At 34.1% G+C, this 19,614-nt stretch overlaps 3 protein-coding genes across 3 annotated transcripts; all 3 read left to right on the top strand.

Annotated features, from left to right (window-relative positions):
• Nucleotides 1–329: 329 nt before the first annotated feature.
• LOC145617601 (coatomer subunit beta-1-like) lies at nt 330–6,591 on the top strand. Its single transcript, XM_081672316.1, has 5 exons — nt 330–526; nt 903–2,975; nt 3,725–4,234; nt 5,853–5,938; nt 6,063–6,591. Exons 2-5 carry the CDS (start codon nt 927–929, stop codon nt 6,265–6,267), a joined length of 2,850 nt encoding a protein of 949 aa, XP_081528442.1. The 5' UTR covers nt 330–526; nt 903–926; the 3' UTR covers nt 6,268–6,591.
• Nucleotides 6,592–7,739: 1,148 nt separating this feature from the next.
• LOC145618414 (exocyst complex component EXO70A1-like) lies at nt 7,740–9,807 on the top strand. Its single transcript, XM_081673184.1, has one exon. It carries the CDS (start codon nt 7,774–7,776, stop codon nt 9,745–9,747), a length of 1,974 nt encoding a protein of 657 aa, XP_081529310.1. The 5' UTR covers nt 7,740–7,773; the 3' UTR covers nt 9,748–9,807.
• A 2,650-nt stretch (nt 9,808–12,457) lies between these two features.
• Nucleotides 12,458–15,749, top strand: LOC145616523 (oxaloacetate tautomerase FAHD1, mitochondrial-like). The gene is made up of 7 exons (XM_081671261.1): nt 12,458–12,637; nt 12,810–12,975; nt 14,076–14,128; nt 14,310–14,372; nt 14,493–14,543; nt 14,657–14,774; nt 15,468–15,749. Exons 1-7 carry the CDS (start codon nt 12,554–12,556, stop codon nt 15,581–15,583), a joined length of 651 nt encoding a protein of 216 aa, XP_081527387.1. The 5' UTR covers nt 12,458–12,553; the 3' UTR covers nt 15,584–15,749.
• The last annotated feature ends 3,865 nt before the right edge of the window (nt 15,750–19,614 follow it).

The raw sequence follows: 19,614 nt of genomic DNA, 5'->3' as shown, positions 1-19,614 counted from the left end.
TCTTGATTCATGATTCATTTTATAATAACTATCTTTAGCAAGCCTACAAACTTTGGTGGGAATTGATTTGATTTAATCTATGGTTGCTCGCTTTTTGCCTCAAAAAAAACTATCTTTAGCATATACTCTCGTAAACACGATATTTCAATACCAATATGTTATTATAAGCTATATATAGAAAATACTAGTAAATCCATTTTTAAAAACTCGACTTATTTACTATTCATACGGTCAAAATAAACCTTGTCGTAACCATGTGCACCGCGCATGCTTAGGGGTGATAGCAATAACTACACAAATTACTCTTTTTTTGCACAACAGCTCTCACACTTAAGAGTTAAGAGAGACCACTCTCGGAAAATCATCCTTTAGATCTGTGAATCGAAAAAACTCTGAAATTCACAGAAAATCTTCACCAAAAAATTGAGTTCACTTTACAATCTCAATTTTGATGCTATAAACTAATTCCTTCATCATTTCATTCTTCGATCGAGTTGTTTGATCTGTTTTCGTCGCACATTATCAGGTTAATTTCTCTCTCCTCTTCTCTGATGTCTGATCATTTTGATTTCATTTCTTAGATCGATGATTTTGATTAATTGCGATTGTTTTGCTTTAATTTTTCAATTAGGGTTTGTGATTTGCTGAATTTTATTAGATCTAGTTGAAATGTAGTGTGAATTTGTCGGTAAGAGCTTGTTATCCAGATTAGGGTTCTTGTTTGTGAAATTTTTGATTGCTAGGGTTAATCTGTTTGTGGGTTTGATTTTTCGTTATGATATGTTTTTGTTGGATTGAATTAGGGGAAATGTAGCGTGTATGATGTGTTGATTGTTGGTGGTATTGAGTGAATTGTTGTGATTGGTGAGATTTGTTATTGAATTTTGAATTTCGTTTATCAGATCTGAGTAAAAGGTATCGAAATCATGGAGAAAACTTGTACGCTATTGGTGCACTTTGATAAGGGCACACCGGCATTAGCCAATGAGATCAGGGAGGCATTGGAAGGCAGTGATGTGCCGGCAAAGGTAGATGCAATGAAGAAGGCTGTCATGCTTTTATTGAACGGTGAGACGATCCCACAATTATTCATCACCATTGTTCGGTATGTCTTACCTTCAGAAGATCACACTATTCAGAAACTTTTGCTGCTTTATTTGGAAATCATTGATAAGACTGATGCTAAAGGGAAGGTGCTCCCTGAGATGATTTTGATTTGTCAAAACCTTAGGAATAATTTGCAACACCCTAATGAGTATCTTCGAGGTGTTACTCTTAGATTTTTGTGTCGATTGAACGAGGGTGAGATCATTGAGCCATTGATCCCATCCGTGTTGCAAAATCTGGAGCATAGGCATCCATATGTTAGGAGGAATGCGATACTTGCTGTCATGGCTATCTATAAGCTTCCACAGGGGGAGCAGCTCTTGGTAGATGCACCAGAGACCATTGAGAAGGTGCTCTCCACTGAGCAAGATCCATCAGCAAAGAGGAATGCATTCCTCATGCTCTTCACATGTGCCCAAGAGAGGGCAATTAGCTACCTATTTACCCACATTGAGCGAATCTTGGATTGGGGTGAGCAGCTTCAGATGGTGGTTTTGGAGCTGATAAAAAAGGTTTGTCGGACCAATAAGCATGAGAAGGGGAAGTACATAAAGATCATTATATCTTTGCTTACTGCCCCTTCAACAGCTGTCATATACGAATGTGCTGGTACCCTAGTTTCTCTATCATCAGCACCTACAGCTATTAGGGCCGCTGCTGATACTTACTGTAAGCTACTGCAGTCACAGAGTGACAACAACGTCAAGCTTATTGTGCTTGATCGTTTGAATGAACTGAAGACTTCTCATAAGGAAATCATGGTTGAAATGATTATGGATATTCTTCGTGCTCTTTCTAGTCCTAATCTTGACATCAGGAGGAAGACTTTAGATATTTCCCTTGAATTGATCACTCCTAGGAATGTTGATGAAGTAGTTCTCATGCTGAAGAAGGAAGTGGTGAAGACTCAAAGTGCTGATCTTGAGAAGAATGGAGAGTATAGGCAAATGCTTGTTCAAGCCATCCATACGTGTGCTATGAAATTCCCAGAGGTGGCTAGCACAGTTGTCCATGTGCTAATGGATTTCCTTGGAGACACAAATGTTGCTTCAGCTATTGATGTTGTGGTCTTTGTGCGGGAGATCATTGAGACCAACCCCAAATTACGGGTCTCCATCATAACAAGGCTTCTGGATACCTTTTATCAGATCCGTGCAGCAAGAGTTTGCTCTTGTGCTCTGTGGATTATTGGGGAGTATTGTCTTTCTCTCTCCGAAATTGAGAGTGGAATTGCTACCATTAAGCAATGTCTTGGGGAACTTCCATTTTACACTGCCACTGAGGAAGGAGAGGGCCAGGATGCTCCTAAGAGGGACCAACTAGCCAGCAGTATCACTGTCTCTTCTAGAAAGCCTGTGGTTCTTGCAGATGGAACTTATGCCACTCAAAGTGCTGCCCTAGAAACTGCTATGTCCCCCCCTACCTTGGTTCAAGGGTCGTTGGCTACTCAAGGAAATCTGAGGTCTCTGTTGCTATCTGGTGATTTTTTCCTTGGTGCTGTTGTTGCCTGCACTTTGACAAAGCTTGTTTTGAGGTTGGAGGAGGTTCAACCATCCAAGGTTGAAGTGAACAAAGCAATAACTGATGCCTTACTATATATGGTGTCCATGATTCAGCTTGGGCAATCACCTGTTCTCCCACACCCTATTGACAATGATGCTTATGATAGGATTGTTCTCTGCATCAGACTTCTGTGCAACACTGGGGATGCAGCTAGAAAAATTTGGCTTCACTCTTGCAAAGAAAGCTTTGTTAATATGCTTGCTGACAAGCAATTCCGTGAATCCGAGGAGAGGAAAGCCAAGGCTCAGATTTCTCACTCTCAACCTGATGATCTCATTGATTTCTATCATTTGAAGAGCAGGAAGGTTAGTGCGAATTTTCTATTTATATATGGGTGTTGGGTGGATGGTAGAATCATGTTTATCAAATTTATTAGATTGGAAAAGATAAAAACTACAGGATTTATTTTTTAATGGTTTATGATTTGAGAAAGACTTATTTTCAATCTGCATAGATTGCATTTATCATACTGTCATACAGAATGGTTGCTCACTCCTTAAAATATGTTGTCGTTACCGTCTTTATTCCAAGTTTAAATTAGTTTTTATTTGATACAGTTACCGATAGGGATAGAGCTAGCAGACATAAAAAAAAAGTTTGAGCTGTTCTCTAGTCTATATTTTCTAGTTTGTTATCTTGAACTTTCCATTTTGCTAGTGTGGAAGAAGATTAATTTGATAAATCCCGGCTGGTGAAGATTAGACCTTCACTGTTGTAATTTTTTAAAAAAAATTTGTTATAACTGTCATCTTTTTGGGACTAAGGCTTTGTTGTTGTTAAAAATTGGCATCTGCATTTATCGTATAGAATGGTTGTTTACGCTGCAAGATTTTGTAGGTCTTTCATTTATCGTGGAACTTAATTTAAGTAATATTCTTTTTGGGCAAAGTATACCTAGTTTAAGTTTTTCAATGCAGTTGAATTATGTTCAAAAAGTGCTTAGGATTGCCTTATGCAAATAACTTTTTCCAATTGCTACATTTGCCTTCGTGTATGATTGTTCATACGGTAAATGTCTTTGCATCCATTAATGTTTGTTACTTCCTCTCCTCAGGGTATGAGCCAGTTGGAATTGGAAGATGAGGTTCAAGACGATTTGAAACGTGCAACTGGAGAATTTACCAAGGAAAATGATGATGCAAATAAACTTAATCGCATTCTTCAGCTCACAGGCTTCAGTGACCCGGTTTATGCTGAGGCCTATGTTACAGTTCATCATTATGACATTGTACTTGATGTTACAGTTATCAATAGAACAAAGGAAACCCTGCAAAACTTATGCTTGGAATTGGCAACCATGGGTGACCTTAAACTTGTGGAGCGTCCACAGAACTATACTCTGGCACCAGAGTCAAGCAAACAAATCAGGGCTAACATTAAGGTCTCCTCTACTGAAACAGGAGTTATATTTGGAAATATCGTCTATGAGACTTCAAATGTGCTTGAACGTAATGTTGTTGTCCTCAATGACATCCACATTGACATTATGGACTACATTTCTCCTGCAACCTGTGCTGATGTTGCATTCAGATCTATGTGGGCTGAGTTTGAATGGGAAAACAAGGTATGATTTATATGTTCAGTGTTCAATGTATTTTCAGATTACTTTTTATTTCTAGGAAATGCGTTGTTGTGTTGATTTCATAACGTGTTCGGAAAAAGAGCTTATACAGTATGTTCTGTGTTTTGTATGATTATATTTTTAAGGTCATGTTGTCTTCCATCTGCTTGGTCTGTTGCCATCTTGTGGTGACTCTTTGTTAGATTAACATTTGGTTTTTTTGGACATTATCTGGTGGCTTGTTTCCAACTTGTCTGTTTAAGAGAATCTTTGTTGAAAACTATAGTGGTTGAATTGTATGGTTTGTAATTACTCTTATTCGTGTATTATATGTGACAATTGCTTCTTATATATCTAGCAGATTATCACTTGACTGCATTGGGACTAACTTTTCCTCATTGCGTGTCAATTAATTAATCAGCTTCTATATTGTGTGTCAATTGATGAATTAACATCTGTCCTTTACTCCCCAAGTGGGGGAAAACTTTGATCTCATAATTTAGGAACATCTTACAGGCTTCACTGCTCTCAGTTTCATTTTTATGTTTTTTTTTTTTTTTTTATTTATTTTTTTTGGGTTTTAGAACCTTGTTCGTGTTCGGTTCAATAAATTGTTAAAGTGTACCCATGTTAGGATGCTGACTGTTGGATGTTTGACTTTGGCACTTAGGTAAAATGGACCGTCCTTGGTACCTAGGCCAATTCTGAAATAGATTTTCATGTGTTCCTTTATATATTCTGATTTCTTCTGTAACTACACTTGGTATGTGTTGGACTAAACTGAGTCCTTTTATCAGTTATTGTGTATGTGAACTTGACATTAATTGGGTGAACTGAGTTAAATTGTAGAAATGTATGGATTCCTCAATTTTACCATGCTTGTTTATTGGGTGAGCAAACAGTGGAAAAGTAAAAATGGCAAAATATGTGGATATGTTGTTTTTTTGAGTTTAGTTTCCTTTCAAGATCAATAGAATAACTGGGAGGTACTAAAAATGCTTATGATTCTACATACAATATAATAGTTATTTCTCATTAAACAAATTTTGAAAAAGCGAGTAATTTCTACAGTTTTGCTTTTAGTTTTGACATTTTCCCTTTAGTTTAAGATTTTTGAACACATTGAATGTGCCAGTTTGAGACTAGCCTTTTCTTTGCTTATTTTAAGAGTCAGAAACTAAATATGATTCCTCTCAAGTTTAGTCACATGTGTTATTTACTCGACCTCTAGAACAAAGTTATAACGAAGTATTTAACTATCTTGGCTGCTATGACAATTTATGCCATGTTTTGGTCTTGCTTAATTACTATAACTGAGGTATCTTTGTAAATTACTTGCATGCCTTTTGTACTATCACTGTTGTCCTCTTGCAACATAGTCATTAGGTGTTTTCAGGCTTTTAAAAGTTATATGATTGATTATGTATTGGCAGTTACTGACTGGGTATTACACTAGTGTTTTATTGGTCTGTGCTTTTTGAAAACTGCAGTGTCTCCTTTTTCTTAAGGCTTATGTCTCCTCTTTTATATCAACCCTGATTTAATATATTCATTTGGGATGTGAATGCCATTTACTCAAATTTTCCCTAATCAGGCTTTATAACTCTGACATTGCCTACAGGTTGCTGTAAACACTGTAATTCAAGATGAGAAGGAATTCCTAGATCACATAATCAAGTCGACTAACATGAAATGCCTTACTGCGCCGTAAGTCCTGTGATGCAACTATCAGCTTTTTCTAAGACCTCATTAATGATTTTAGTTATTTTTTCGCATTGACAAGATGATTGATGTATGCCACTTATTGATCTGTTTTTCTGTTTGATATCAGATCGGCCTTGGAAGGAGAGTGTGGTTTCCTTGCAGCAAACTTGTACGCTAAAAGTGTCTTTGGTGAAGATGCTTTGGTGAACGTCAGTGTTGAGAAACAATCAGACGGCAAGCTCAGCGGTTACATCAGAATTAGAAGTAAAACACAAGGCATTGCCCTCAGTCTTGGGGATAAGATCACACTGAAACAGAAGGGAGCTGCTTGATCAATATTTCGTCGTTACATTATAGGAGTTTCCCTTATCCTGCTTCACCATCATTCATTGTGTCATGTTGCTATCGGCATGACTGTTGCATATCCTTATACGCGCTTGTTTTTTAAAAGGGGGAGATTTTTGATTTTCCTATTGTTAATTTTTGATTTTACAGTTTTCCAGTGTCGGAAAGTTAGCCTAAAGCGGATATTCATTTCTTTATGTCTTGAGATGTATGTCTTGTGTTTCCCTCATTTAACTGAGGTATACTCTATACAATGTAGACCTCTCCCTCGAGGTTATATGATTAGCTGTTCAATCTTTCCTCCATTGCCATTTCCTTCTCTATCAACTGTGTTTAGCAATTACATCTTTCTATTCGGCAGGACACAATTAATTGCACACACATGCACATTTCATTGTAAGAGTTCGACACATGACAGTATGACACTATGACAGTAGGTATATCATGGCACAAACTCGCTTATTTCCCACAATAAGGTTATATGCTAGATTGTCTTTCAAGGGTCAGAAGGCTATGTTCACATTATTTTGAGCCTAGCACAGTACGCATCTTTTGTCAAATTACGTGTCTCGACTTATGTCCTGTTGCCTCTGATTTTGCCACAGTTCACATTTACCAATTCAATTAGATTGCTAACTTAAAATTGGTGGCACCTCCATAATTAAGGAGGTATGAAACACAAATTGGTACATGATTTAAACCGGAGCTTCTGTAAATGTGTTGGTTCATGGGAAATTTCATAGGAATCTTGGCTTCAAATTAGTATGTTAAGCGATTTTGTGATTTTCGTTTTGGCCAATAGGAGTCGAGAAAAATCTGCTCCTCCTGTATATGTAGGTTGATAAACTATGAACTTTTTGCTGCTGCCTTATTTATCTTCCAGTGGTTGAACTGCTGCTGTAGTGCATGCTAGTGCCAACAGCATAGAACAAAATCCAATTACTTGTAAAAACTTCCTATAAAAGCTAAGTCAAAACTTTTCTCTTACTTTTAGTAATCTTATAATTAAATGTTACTACTTACTCAATTAACTAATAGTACAATTCTTATGTTCAGGTATATCTATCAAACATGATATTTCGTCCAAAATATTCGTCCGACCAAGCCGCAGCAAGTCTTCCACATAAGATCAGTAGTTATTATTTGCAAGTTTTCTGATGGTATGATATTTAATTTTTCATTCAGGACATCACTAAAAATTATCTCAAATAAATAGTTAGTTGAGGTTAAGTAAGAATCTTGCCCCAAAAGTAAGGATTGTTTGTTTAGAATCTGCTGGTAACTCCCCCTTCTGCTGACTTATATTTGGTAAAGTTTGGTGAACATAGTAGATATGGATTTCTCAACTCCCAGTTTTAAGGACAAGAAATCTGATAACATGTTGACTTACCTTTACATATTTCCTTGCATATGTTTCAGAATTCAGAATTGTAAGCTACTCAAAAACACCAACCTTATGGTTGATTCGCAGATTGACGGTTGCTGAGAGCAACATGGACAAGCTCTTAGCTACCAGGCAGTGCCTAAAAGAAAGTCTTGAGAAATCAAATTCTTTGGCTTCTCAGATAGATGAAACCAAGTCAAGGTTACAGAAGATAAATGATAACTTACCGTTGTTATCAACTGAGCTTCGTTCTACTTACTCTCGGAAATCCACTCTTTATGCTGTGGGAGAGCATGTAGACAGGGCCTTTGGACCTGTAGCTGCAGTTTTGAAGGTACATGAATCTGTCTGTGGCCTCGAGAGGTCGCTCATGGAAGGCCCTATAGGTGGTGATATTACGGGGTATTTGTTAGTAGTGAAGCAATTCGAAGAGGCACTGATGTTTCTGTCTGACAACTGTGGGCTAGCAGGGCAGTGGATGGAGGATATAGTGAAGCTCTTGGATGAGAATGTAATGGCTGATGACAAGTACATATTGAATGTGAAGAGGTCATTGAGGGTTCTTTCGGAACTCAAGGACATGGAGGCGCGTGCTAGGCTCAACGGAGGACTTTTAAGCAATGCATTTAACACATTAGAGCTCACGTTCAGGAATTTAGTGAAGGAGAATTCAAGCAACAATGCCTCATTCACAGAGCTGCAGGTTCACAAACTTCAAATCATTATTGAAAGGTTAAAAGCACACGATAGGCTTGAGAACTGCATGACTATCTTTGTTGATGTGAGGAGCTCAAATGCAAGGGCAGCTTTACAAGCCCTTAATTTGAGCTACCTTGAAGACGAAATCTCTGAATCAGATTCTATTCAGAAATTTGAAGATCACACAGTTCAATGGGGTAAGCATTTGGAGTTTGCTTTAAAGCATGTACTTCAAGTTGAGTATGATACTTGCAAGACAGTCTTTGAGAAGTTTGGTTCAGAGATTTCTCTTGGATGCTTTGCAAAAATCACAGTTCAATCAGGTTTCTTAGAACTACTCAAATTTGGCACTAGGATTACTGAGGCCAAAAAAGACGCCATCAAGCTTCTAAAGTTGCTAGACATATTTGCAGTCTTGGACAGCCTGAGGGCAGACTTCAATATGCTTTTTGGCTCAAAAACATGCCTAGAGATTCAAAATCTTACGCGAGACCTCATCAAGCAGGTAGTTGAGGGTGCGTGTGAGATATTTAAGGAACTCTCCCATCAAGTTGAGGCACAAAGGTACAACATGATGCCTCCTTCAGATGGCAGTGTCCCTCGGTTGGTAACCTTTGTCACAAACTACTGTGTCATGCTCCTAGAGGACAATCACAAGCCGATTCTCTCAAAAGTCCTCTCTATCCATCAAATTTGGAACAAGAAAAAATCTCACAATGGAATTCTCAGACAAGAGTTCCAAAACATACTAGATTCCTTGGAGGTTAACTTAGAGACATGGTCAAAGACCTTTGAGGACACTGCACTGTCCTACTTTTTCCTTATGAACAATTACATATACCTGTTTGAATTCTTGCAGGGAACAGTATTTGGCGATCTCATGGGAGAAAAGTTGCTACATGAGCACAAGAGAAAGATGCAAATCTATGCTCAAGCATACATAAAACATAGCTGGGGAAAGCTTCCTTCTATACTAAGTGAAGATGAACTAATACTATTTTCCTTAGGAACAAATACTCAAGAACTGGTGAAGAAAAGGTTTCGAGATTTTAATGAAGCGTTTGAAGACATGTACAAGAAGCAATCCGAGTGGGTGGTAGCAGACAATGCATTACGAGAGAAGGCATGTCAACTCATAGTTCATACAATTGTTCCAACTTACAGGTCTTATGTTCATAATTACAGTTACCTAGTAGAAAATGAGTCTAGTCCTAGTAAATATGTTAAGTACTCTGCATCATGCTTGGAGGCTATGCTTAGCTCTTTGTTCCAGCTTAACATAACCAAATTTGGTCGTAGCAACAGCTCAAAATCGAACCATTTAATTGGGAAACTGCGAAATGCTGTTGCTAATCAGTTTCGTGTTGCTCCGATCAGTACATGACCTGTTGTATATACAGCTTTTCTGTTTTCTGATGTAGTTCAGTCTAGTTTGAAATGCATATTCTGATGTCTTTGTACATATTTTGGTTAAACATAAATTCGACTTCATTTTGTCTACCACCTCCTTTTGAGAAAGTATAATCCCATCTTAGAGAGTGGATAAGACCAAAAGTTCTAAATCCTCCTATTCCATCAGGGTGTGTAAAAAAATAAACGCATCATCCATTGATTCTTTCCTGAAAATTTATGTTAAATAAACACAACTATGATTGCCGAGAGATAAGTGTCTTGCATTTTCAAATAATGTGCATGTAAGGGGAGGTTGTTAAATAATCTTTAATATTTAGTTAAGTCATTATAATTGAAATTTCCATATTTACATGTTTTTCAATTTAATTATGAACTGTAAAATACCCCATAAAAAAAAGTTATTATTTTCATATTTCCTCGATTGTATAACTACGCACATTTTTATTTATAGCTACTAAATTATGGGACCCCCGGTTGAAAATCCTAGCCCCGGCCCGCCACTGTGGTTGAGACCCAAGATTATATTTTATACTCTATAAGCTAGGATTGCTTGCTTTAAACATCACAATAAACTTGAAAAATGAGATGCAAATAGTTTGTATACCGATTATAAACATCATTTATTTATTAACAAATTACGTGAAAATTTAAAAATTACGTGTAACTACAAAAAAATTGTATTATACATAGTTAACACATACGCATATATATATATATATATATATATATATATATATATATATATATATATATATATATATATGTGTGTGTGTGTGTGTGCGCGCGCGCGCGCGCATTGATATATTACTAAAAATTTGAATATTATCATTCTCTTGTAAATTTTTTTTTTTTTTAAAAAAAAAAAAAACCTAAAACTAAATTCTCATACAGTATCAAAAAATAAACCTTAACATAATACTCCTCATATCACTGTAGTATGCATTTTTAACTCTCAAGCCATGAAAACATCACGTCGGAGAAGGAAGTCAAGTGTGAGGGCGGTGACTCGGATGAAGGCGGCAGAGAATCAGGTTCAGGCTGCGGTGGTGTAAATGATGAAGGAGAATGATAACACGATATTATACACGATTTATATGCTATATTTGGTCATATTTTATTGTGTTTTTTTCATTCTCCTAATCTTTTAGAGCTTTTATTCTTCCTATTTCGATATTGCTCTTCTCGGTTTGTTTGTTTTTGTTCTTGTATGAATAAGGCTTGGTTTGCTTGGAATTTGTTTTGATCGCGAGATATTCTTCATATGGAGTGTTTCTAGCATTTAAGGATTATCTAGTTGCTTACTCCACAACTTGGTTACATAGTTAACCTTGAACATAAAGTCTTTACAAAAGTAACATGTTATTTTTCATGGTTACTCGGTGGTTGAACGTGTTTGAAAAAGAACATTATATTTGACAAAAAAGAACATGTTTGTGTTTGACAAACATAAAGGTGATCATTGGGCGGGCCGGACCAAGGTTAAAAAATTAGCTCACTTCTTAGGTCGGGCCAAAATGATCCGGTTGTGCGGGCTTTTCTGGCCGAGTAAAAAAAAATAACTAAAATGCATAAAAACGCATTTCCAAACCCGCCCAAATTATTAAATTTACAGGTCGGGTCCGACCCAATTTGGGGGGCGTAAAAATTTTGCCCAAAACCTGTCCAAAATCGGGCTGAGTTGGTCTAACTTTGATCACCTCTAGCCAAAAACCATACATAAATTCTTTACAAAAAGAACATGATAATACATCAAAGAACATATTCTTTTTCTTGGTTACTCAGGTGATTGATTTTTTTTTTATTTTTTTTTAATTATTTTTTTTAATGTACATACATACATTAAAGAACATATTGTATGATGTAAAGAACATATAGTTCAAACTCAAAGAACATAATAATCAAACTTAAAGAACATATAATGCTTGCTTTCTTTATAAATATCTATAATGTTTTTTTTTTTTTTTTCGCCCATGTTCTTTTAAATATTTTTAATGTTCTTTCCGGCACATGGTGCACCAACCACACAATATTTGGGGGAAGGGGAGATCCCACCCCACCAGGCCACCACTACTTAGTTATGGATCTCATAATTGGTCAAATAATCACGGGTTACTTTATAATTTGTACAATACAACACTCCATAACAAGTGGGTTCAAGAATAAAATAAGGTACTCCGTAGCTATTTTTTTTTTCTTTCGATTTCAATCATTATAGTGACTAAACACATGTACACTTGAATAAGACTGATCAAATTTCCAATTAACACCTTTACTAAACAATCCATCGTTGAGCATAGATGTAAAGTAGTAGCAAGTAAGGTGCATAATTTTGGAATATAGCTATAAGTTTGTCTTCATATCTACTATAACCAAGATCCCATCTCATTTCCTTTCATATGTGGCCAACAATTAAGAAATTATCGTAACACTACCACACCTACACTCAACTAAAACCAAATAAATGAATAATAAAATGACAAAATACTTCGATCTAAATCTGCAATAATAGCCAAAAACTAGCAATTTCCTCTAATCTAACCTTACCCCACAAATAAATATTTTTAAATATGAACATGTGATAACTCTTTTCTCACCACTAAATTATTGAGTAGTAGCTGGATTGAGCTGTCAATATTCTATTGGTTTTCTTTATATATTTATATGATATGAGTGTTACATGTTATATAGCCCACCAAAATAGAAATTAGTACACTTGATTACATACATATATTTGATCTTAGCTAAAGAGCTAAGATAAACTGGCAGGAAGAAGAATCATGGCTAATCTTATTGAGAAGGGTACTAAAATCATCGGTGTTGGCCGTAACTATATCGACAACAACCCCGCTCCGTTGCCTAAGGTTTGCCTCTTCTCCTCGGTTATTTCTTTTTAGTAAGGGTATAATGGTAAAATCAATCACAATTTGTGATTTTAGTATATGTATGTGACAACTGTCTCTAGACATGTAACGTGACTATTATTTTGTGACAAGATTATTGATTTGTTTGTTGTATGTTTTATTGGATGAATAGGAACCAGTGTTGTTCTTGAAGCCAACATCATCGTACTTGGAAAATGGAGGAACCATTGAAATCCCAGCTTCAATGGAGCAAGTATGGTATGAAGCTGAGCTTGCTGTTGTTATTGGCAAGAAAGCTCGCGATGTTTCTGAATCTGAGGCCTTGGATTACGTTGGAGGTTCGTCTCTCTTGGACTTCTTACTCTTTTACTTTGTTTATATGATAGGCCGCATTTGATTGAAGTTCAATCATTGAGAAATATGGTGAAAATGAACGCAACGTACTATAACATTATCTATTTTAGAATAATTGACACACATTGACTTTTTGCACGATTTATATATTAACTTAACTACAGTTTTTTTTAAAAAAACAATAATTATGACTTAAATAGATATTAACACAAAATTTTCATTATATGAACCTTTTTTTTTTTTTAATTTCCTAAAAAAAAAAACTTGTTCTTTTTTTTATAAATTTTTTTACCAATGTTTAATTATACTTAACGATAATAATTGTTAGCCATTTGACAAAATGAAAATGCAATTTTCATTTCTGGTGTAATAATTAATGTTAATTGATTCATTTGATTGGGATCTAAATCTAATTTTATAAAATGAATTTTGGTAAGTCATGAAATGATTGGGGTCCTTTTGGACTGACCCCTGTGTTCAGGCCCATCAGATAATTGGCAGCCCAAAACCCATTCTTAACCCATAGGAGTATAAATATGGGAGAATTGACTAAAGAAATTACTTACACTGTTTTAGAGCTTTTTTTTTTTTTTTTTTTTTTTTGATGACACATTTGGAGCTTTAAATTAAATGTACAATAATAAGTACTATAGAAACACTATTAAAAAGTCTGTCACAAAGCAAATTAGCAATGAGATTTGATGACAAGCTCAATATTGTATTGTGAATACTCCGAATTTTTTAACTCGAAATAATACTCCTAGATCACAATTGATTTAATTCGTTTTTACAAGTGTAATTGAAATTTCATACTCCATAATATCATGACTATCTCTTGTACTACGTATGTTTTCATGTATAATTGTCTTTTGGGGAAGGGGTACGAGAAACATGTGACATCGTACACATACTATTTAAGAGCATACGAGTAATTCGTAGGATGAATGAAAGTAGTCCACTTAAACTTTTTCAACATCCTTTTGAATTAGAATCCTTCTTTAGTATCCTAATAATCTAAAACTACAATTGTTCTTATTTTGGAAAGAAATCTAGCTAAATGCAGTAATCTTTGATGACTTTTCAGGTTATGCTCTAGGACTTGATATGACAGCAAAGGAACTCCAAGCTACTATTAAGGTAATATACTCATTTTTTAACATTAACAAATTATTAACATTAACTTGTATTACTATCAAATATCAGAGTGGAAATTAATTAATTTTATTAACATAAAAGGTTCCTGTCATGAAATTCTGTAACAAACATTCATATGCTTCTCTAACTTTATGTTTCACATTTTCTTCTTTGTATCTATTAGGCTACAGGTCTTCCATGGCTACTAGCTAAGGGACTCGACACGTTTACACCCATCAGTGAAATGGTAAGATAAATGATTTGAATAAATACATGCATGTTTCGGACTCTCTTATATCGAATTCAATACATTATTAGGATAGGATATGACAGGATTATTTATCTTTGGTTTGTCAATTCCCTGCAGATTCCCAAATCTGCAGTGCCTGATCCTCATGACTTGGAGTTGTGGCTAAAGGTTTGTCTATCAGACCTTATTTGTTGTGTTTTTTTTTAGTTAACTCTGAAACGCGTACTATCCTTGTTTGTGATTGATTGAATAAGATCTAATCCTAGTTTATGTGACAAAAGGTTGACGGAGAACTTAAGCAGAAGGGATCAACACAAGATATGATATTCAAGATCCCGTTCCTCATCAGCCACATCAGTTCTTTCATGACACTTCTTGAAGGAGATGTGATCCTAACCGGTATGTATTGCTTATACTCTGCTGCTCAATTGTCAAACTGGAAAAGGTTCTGTGTTGAATATCTTTGTCATGACTCGTGAATTCGATGTTTGACACTTGACAGTTATTCAGTACTGTCATGCTTCAGAGTTCAGATTTCTGGCCTATATTGTATTGTTTTTACTACCTATTTCTCGTCCTAATGATTTGCATACTATTATTTTGTATGGAGTTCATCAATGTGCCCTGCCTTTTTCCTGAGACCCTCCCCTGATCACCTCCAAATCTACAGGGGAGGGGGTGTGCAGATTAGGATACTAATCGAGAAAACTGATAACTTATTGTTATATCCTCTATGTTGCATTGATTAGTTTTCCTGGATATTTTGTATAATTCACAATGTCAAGATGAAAAATACAAATGTGAGTTGTCCTGCATAGACGTCTAGTTTGCTACTCCACCTATTGCTAACTGGTTATTGAAAGAAACACCGATTAGTCTTCCAGGTGGTTAGATTCTTAACCTATACAAGCTCGTGTTAGACCTATTGAAGGATTATCTTTATTAACTATGCATGAGCCTAATAACCTTGTAAATCTGTAAATGTATAGCATGGCTTAGTCATACCATTGATTCTTTGTGGAAAAACTCTGAGTCCTGAACTATTAAACCTATGAACTGTCAACTGAAGCTTCTCTCAATTATGTTGTGCAGGCACCCCAGAAGGTATTGGCCCAGTGAAACCAGGCCAAAAAATTACTGCTGGCATAACAGGTCTGGTAGATGTTAACTTTAGTGCTGAAAGACGGAGCACACCAGTAAGCAATTAATCGCGATGTTTAGGACTGCCATTTCCAGAGGAAGCATCATTTGTTTATTTGAAGTTATTTGTTTAAGTTGCTGATGATTTCATACCTTTCTCCAAGCTGGAATGTATCAGTAACATAATAAATTGTTGCACGATTTGAGCTTATAATGCTATTTATTCTTGTACAATGTCAAGTTAAGAATAAGAAATGTGTATGTGACTAGCTAGGAAGAACAGTTTCCCAAGAGAATTTAAATTTACAACTAGAGTAAGGGTCTGGTTCTTGGCTAAAATTTTGAGTTTCTCTTAATCAAATAAAGAAATCAAATGTGTCTTTCTTTATTTCAGATTTCTTTTATCCTCTCTAAAAGCTGCTTTAGGAGATCATTTTCTTTCTTTACTTATTCATTTTACAAAAGCATATGACGTTGGTTGTAACAAAACGAAATTACTAATTGTTAGGCACGTAACATATATAACGAAAATAGCAACTAGCTGCAGTGGAGGAACCAAAAATTTTACATCACGAGGCCAAGATCATTCAAAAAATAAATTACTAAAGTGTTTGCTAATTTTTTTTCCTTGCAAAAATATATTACCTCCTAATAATTAATTGGAGGCCTAAAATATATATATGAATCCAACTAGATTCAAACCCTGGTCACAAATTCATGAATGAGTTTCCATAAAAGTTTGTCTATACTTTCAAACAAAAATATTGTATACAAGATTTGGAGATGTCAAATCGGGTATTCAAGTTGGGTGTTGAGTTGATTCAAATGAAAAGCAAAACATAACCTTGGGTTAGTTGGGTACACCGTGCAACTAGGTGCATATAAAATTTTTCAAGATATCTCACATGATATAATTGATGTTTATTATAATAGTTAATTTATTACGGTAAAAGTTATAAAAATTTGACCACAAAATATAAAAGAAGGGAAATTCCAAGTTTATCTTCATGATAAACGATTTTTGTCAATCTAAGGGTATTTATGGTATTTCCCCTACATTAGTTGAGGATAAACTTGTCAATTCCTTGGGCTGATTGGATATAATTGTGATGACTAAGCTTCCAGCATGTGCAATCCGAAGCCTTGTTGGACTTGACGGCACATGCCCAAGCCTTGTTGGATTTCACGGCTTCCATCAAGCTCATTTCTTCCGTCAGTCATTCATCCTCTTCATTAATTTCATGCAAGTCTGTTGACATGTAATTACCCCACAAGTGGCAGAATATGATTTTGCAAGAAGGAGGCATGTTTATTTATTTGTATATTTGCTTTCTTCATTTGTATGACTTTCAGTAAAATTGTAATGTGTTATAGAAAATTTGATATGGTAATTCGGTTACTTTCTTTATTTGTATAAATCAAAATCTTTCCAAAGTATAGTTACTTTCTTTATTGTATAAATCAACATCTAAATTAATATTGTAGTTAAATTTGTAAGGTGTTATATTTATCATTTAAAAAAAAAATTCGTAATATATTAATCAATATCTAAGTTATTAATGTAGTTAAATTTGAAAGGTGTTATATTTATCTGATTTATTTTAATTACATTTTAAAGAATATTGCCTTTACCCAAAGAAAAAAAAAAGAGATTTAATTTATAGTCGTTTTCATCTTACAATATTAATTGACAAACACAATATTTAAGAAGCATGGCTTAAAAGCCCAAACTATGATACACAAATAGTCCAACTAAAAAGTAAATAAAATGGCTACCCTTAAGGCTCATAACTTAATAGAATAGTCCATCTACAAATGGCCCACACACTCTACAAGTAGTAGTCTACTTAGGAAATTGACATACAATTAAACCAACTTAGTTAATACCAAAAGTCAAATAATACACTTAACAAAAGCAAATTGAGTCAAATGAAAGTCAATTACACTCAAAAGAGCTAATTGAATGAAATGAAAGTAAGACTCATGCAAACAAAGTTTTGAATAAAATGTAAGTCAAATGCATTCGACAAAACTAATTGAGTCAAATACAAAACAAACACTTTATTAGAATAAAGTGAAAATCAATTACATTTAACAATATCTAATAAAGTCATACGAAAGTCAAACACATTCCAAACACAATCAAATGAAAGTCAAATACACTTAACAAAAGCAAATTGAGTCAAATGAAAGTCAATTACACTCAACAGAGCTAATTGAATCAAATGAAAGTCAAACTCATGCAAACAAAGTTTTGAATAAAGTGAAAGTCAAATGCATTCGACAAAACTAATTGAGTCAAATACAAAACAAACACTTTATTAGAGTAAAGTGAAAGTCATTACATTTAACAATATCTAATAAAGTCATACGAAAGTCAAACACATTCCAAACAAAACAAACCTATTTGAATCAAATGAAAGTCAAATACACTTAACAAAAGCAAATTGACTCAAATGAAAGTCAATTACACTCAACAGAGCTAATTGAATCAAATGAAAGTTAAACTCATGCAAACAAAGTTTTGAATAAAGTGAAAGTCAAATGCATTCGACAAAACTAATTGAGTCAAATACAAAACAAACACTTTATTAGAATAAAGTGAAAGTCAATTACATTTAACAATATCTAATAAAGTCATACGAAAGTCAAACACATTCCAAACAAAACAAACCTATTTGAATCAAATGAAAGTCAAATACACTTAACAAAAGCAAATTGGCTCAAATGAAAGTCAATTACACTCAATAGAGCTAATTGAATCAAATGAAAGTCAAACTCATGCAAACAAAGTTTTGAATAAAGTGAAAGTCAAATGCATTCGACAAAACTAATTGAGTCAAATACAAAACAAACACTTTATTAGAATAAAGTGAAAGTCAATTACATTTAACAATATCTAATAAAGTCATACGAAAATCAAACACATTCCAAACAAAACAAACCTATTTGAATCAAATAAAAGTCAAATACACTTAACAAAAGCAAATTGAGTCAAATGAAAGTCAATTACACTCAACAGAGCTAATTGAATCAAATGAAAGTCAAACTCATGCAAATAAGTTATTAGAATAAAGTGAAAGTCAATTACATTTAACAATATCTATTAAAGTCATACGAAGTCAAACACATTCCAAACAAAACAAACCTATTTGAATCAAATGAAAGTCAAATACACTTAATAAAAGCAAATTGAGTCAAATGAAAGTCAATTACACTCAACAGGGCTAATTGAATCAAATGAAAGTCAAACTCATGCAAACAAATTTTTGAATAAAATGAAAGTCAAATGCATTCGACAAAACTTATTGAGTCAAATAAAAGTGAAACTCATTCAAATAAATATTTTTGTTTATTTTTGTTGCGCATTCCAATATAATCAGATTTTTTTTATATAAGATTATTAATATTTTTTTTTATTCCGTTGTTTTGAAAATTAAAATTAAAATGACAGAAAAAAAATTTATTATTAAGTCGTTCACACTGCCTAAGTTTACTATAAATGAATTTTTTGTGCCAAATGAAAACACGGTCAAAGACTGTCCCAATGGAAATTGCTACTACACATTATAATCCCTCTCCCCAACACACATCATGAGTTCGAATCCTACTAAACCCCATAATTTTTTTTTTGTTTTATTTTTGTTGCGCATTCCAATATAATCAGATTTTTTTTATAAGATTTTTAATATATTTTTTTTATTCCGTTGTTTTGAAAATTAAAATTAAAATGACAGGAAAAAAAATTTATTATTAAGTCGTTCACACTGCCTAAGTTCACTATAAATAAATTTTTTGTGCCAAATAAAAACACGATCAAAGACTGTCCCAATGGCACATGCTACTACACATTATAATCCCTCTCCCCAACACACATCATGAGTTCGAATCCTGCTAAACCCCATAATTTTTTTTTGTTTTATTTTTGTTGCGCATTCCAATATAATCAGATTTTTTTTATAAGATTTTTAATATATTTTTTTTTAATTCTGTTGTTTTGAAAATTAAAATTAAAATGACAGAAAAAAAAAAATTTATTACTAAGTCGTTCACACTGCCTAAGTTTACTATAAATGAATTTTTTGTGCCAAATAAAAAC

This window comes from Chenopodium album, chromosome 26 (assembly GCF_948465745.1).
Source record: "Chenopodium album chromosome 26, dcCheAlbu1.1, whole genome shotgun sequence".
In the NCBI taxonomy this organism is placed as follows: domain Eukaryota; kingdom Viridiplantae; phylum Streptophyta; class Magnoliopsida; order Caryophyllales; family Amaranthaceae; genus Chenopodium; species Chenopodium album.
This window is presented reverse-complemented; position numbering and strand designations above follow the sequence as displayed.

Excerpts from the sequence above, each read along its gene's own strand:
- LOC145617601 (XM_081672316.1), top strand. The coding sequence starts at position 927 with ATGGAGAAAACTTGTACGCTATTGGTGCACTTTGATAAGGGCACACCG. Across the intron at positions 2,976-3,724 it reads ATCATTTGAAGAGCAGGAAG|GGTATGAGCCAGTTGGAATT; the intron begins GTTAGTGCGAAT and ends TCCTCTCCTCAG. Across the intron at positions 5,939-6,062 it reads ATGAAATGCCTTACTGCGCC|ATCGGCCTTGGAAGGAGAGT; the intron begins GTAAGTCCTGTG and ends GTTTGATATCAG.
- LOC145618414 (XM_081673184.1), top strand. The coding sequence starts at position 7,774 with ATGGACAAGCTCTTAGCTACCAGGCAGTGCCTAAAAGAAAGTCTTGAG.
- LOC145616523 (XM_081671261.1), top strand. The coding sequence starts at position 12,554 with ATGGCTAATCTTATTGAGAAGGGTACTAAAATCATCGGTGTTGGCCGT. Across the intron at positions 14,373-14,492 it reads TTACACCCATCAGTGAAATG|ATTCCCAAATCTGCAGTGCC; the intron begins GTAAGATAAATG and ends AATTCCCTGCAG. Across the intron at positions 14,775-15,467 it reads AGGAGATGTGATCCTAACCG|GCACCCCAGAAGGTATTGGC; the intron begins GTATGTATTGCT and ends TATGTTGTGCAG.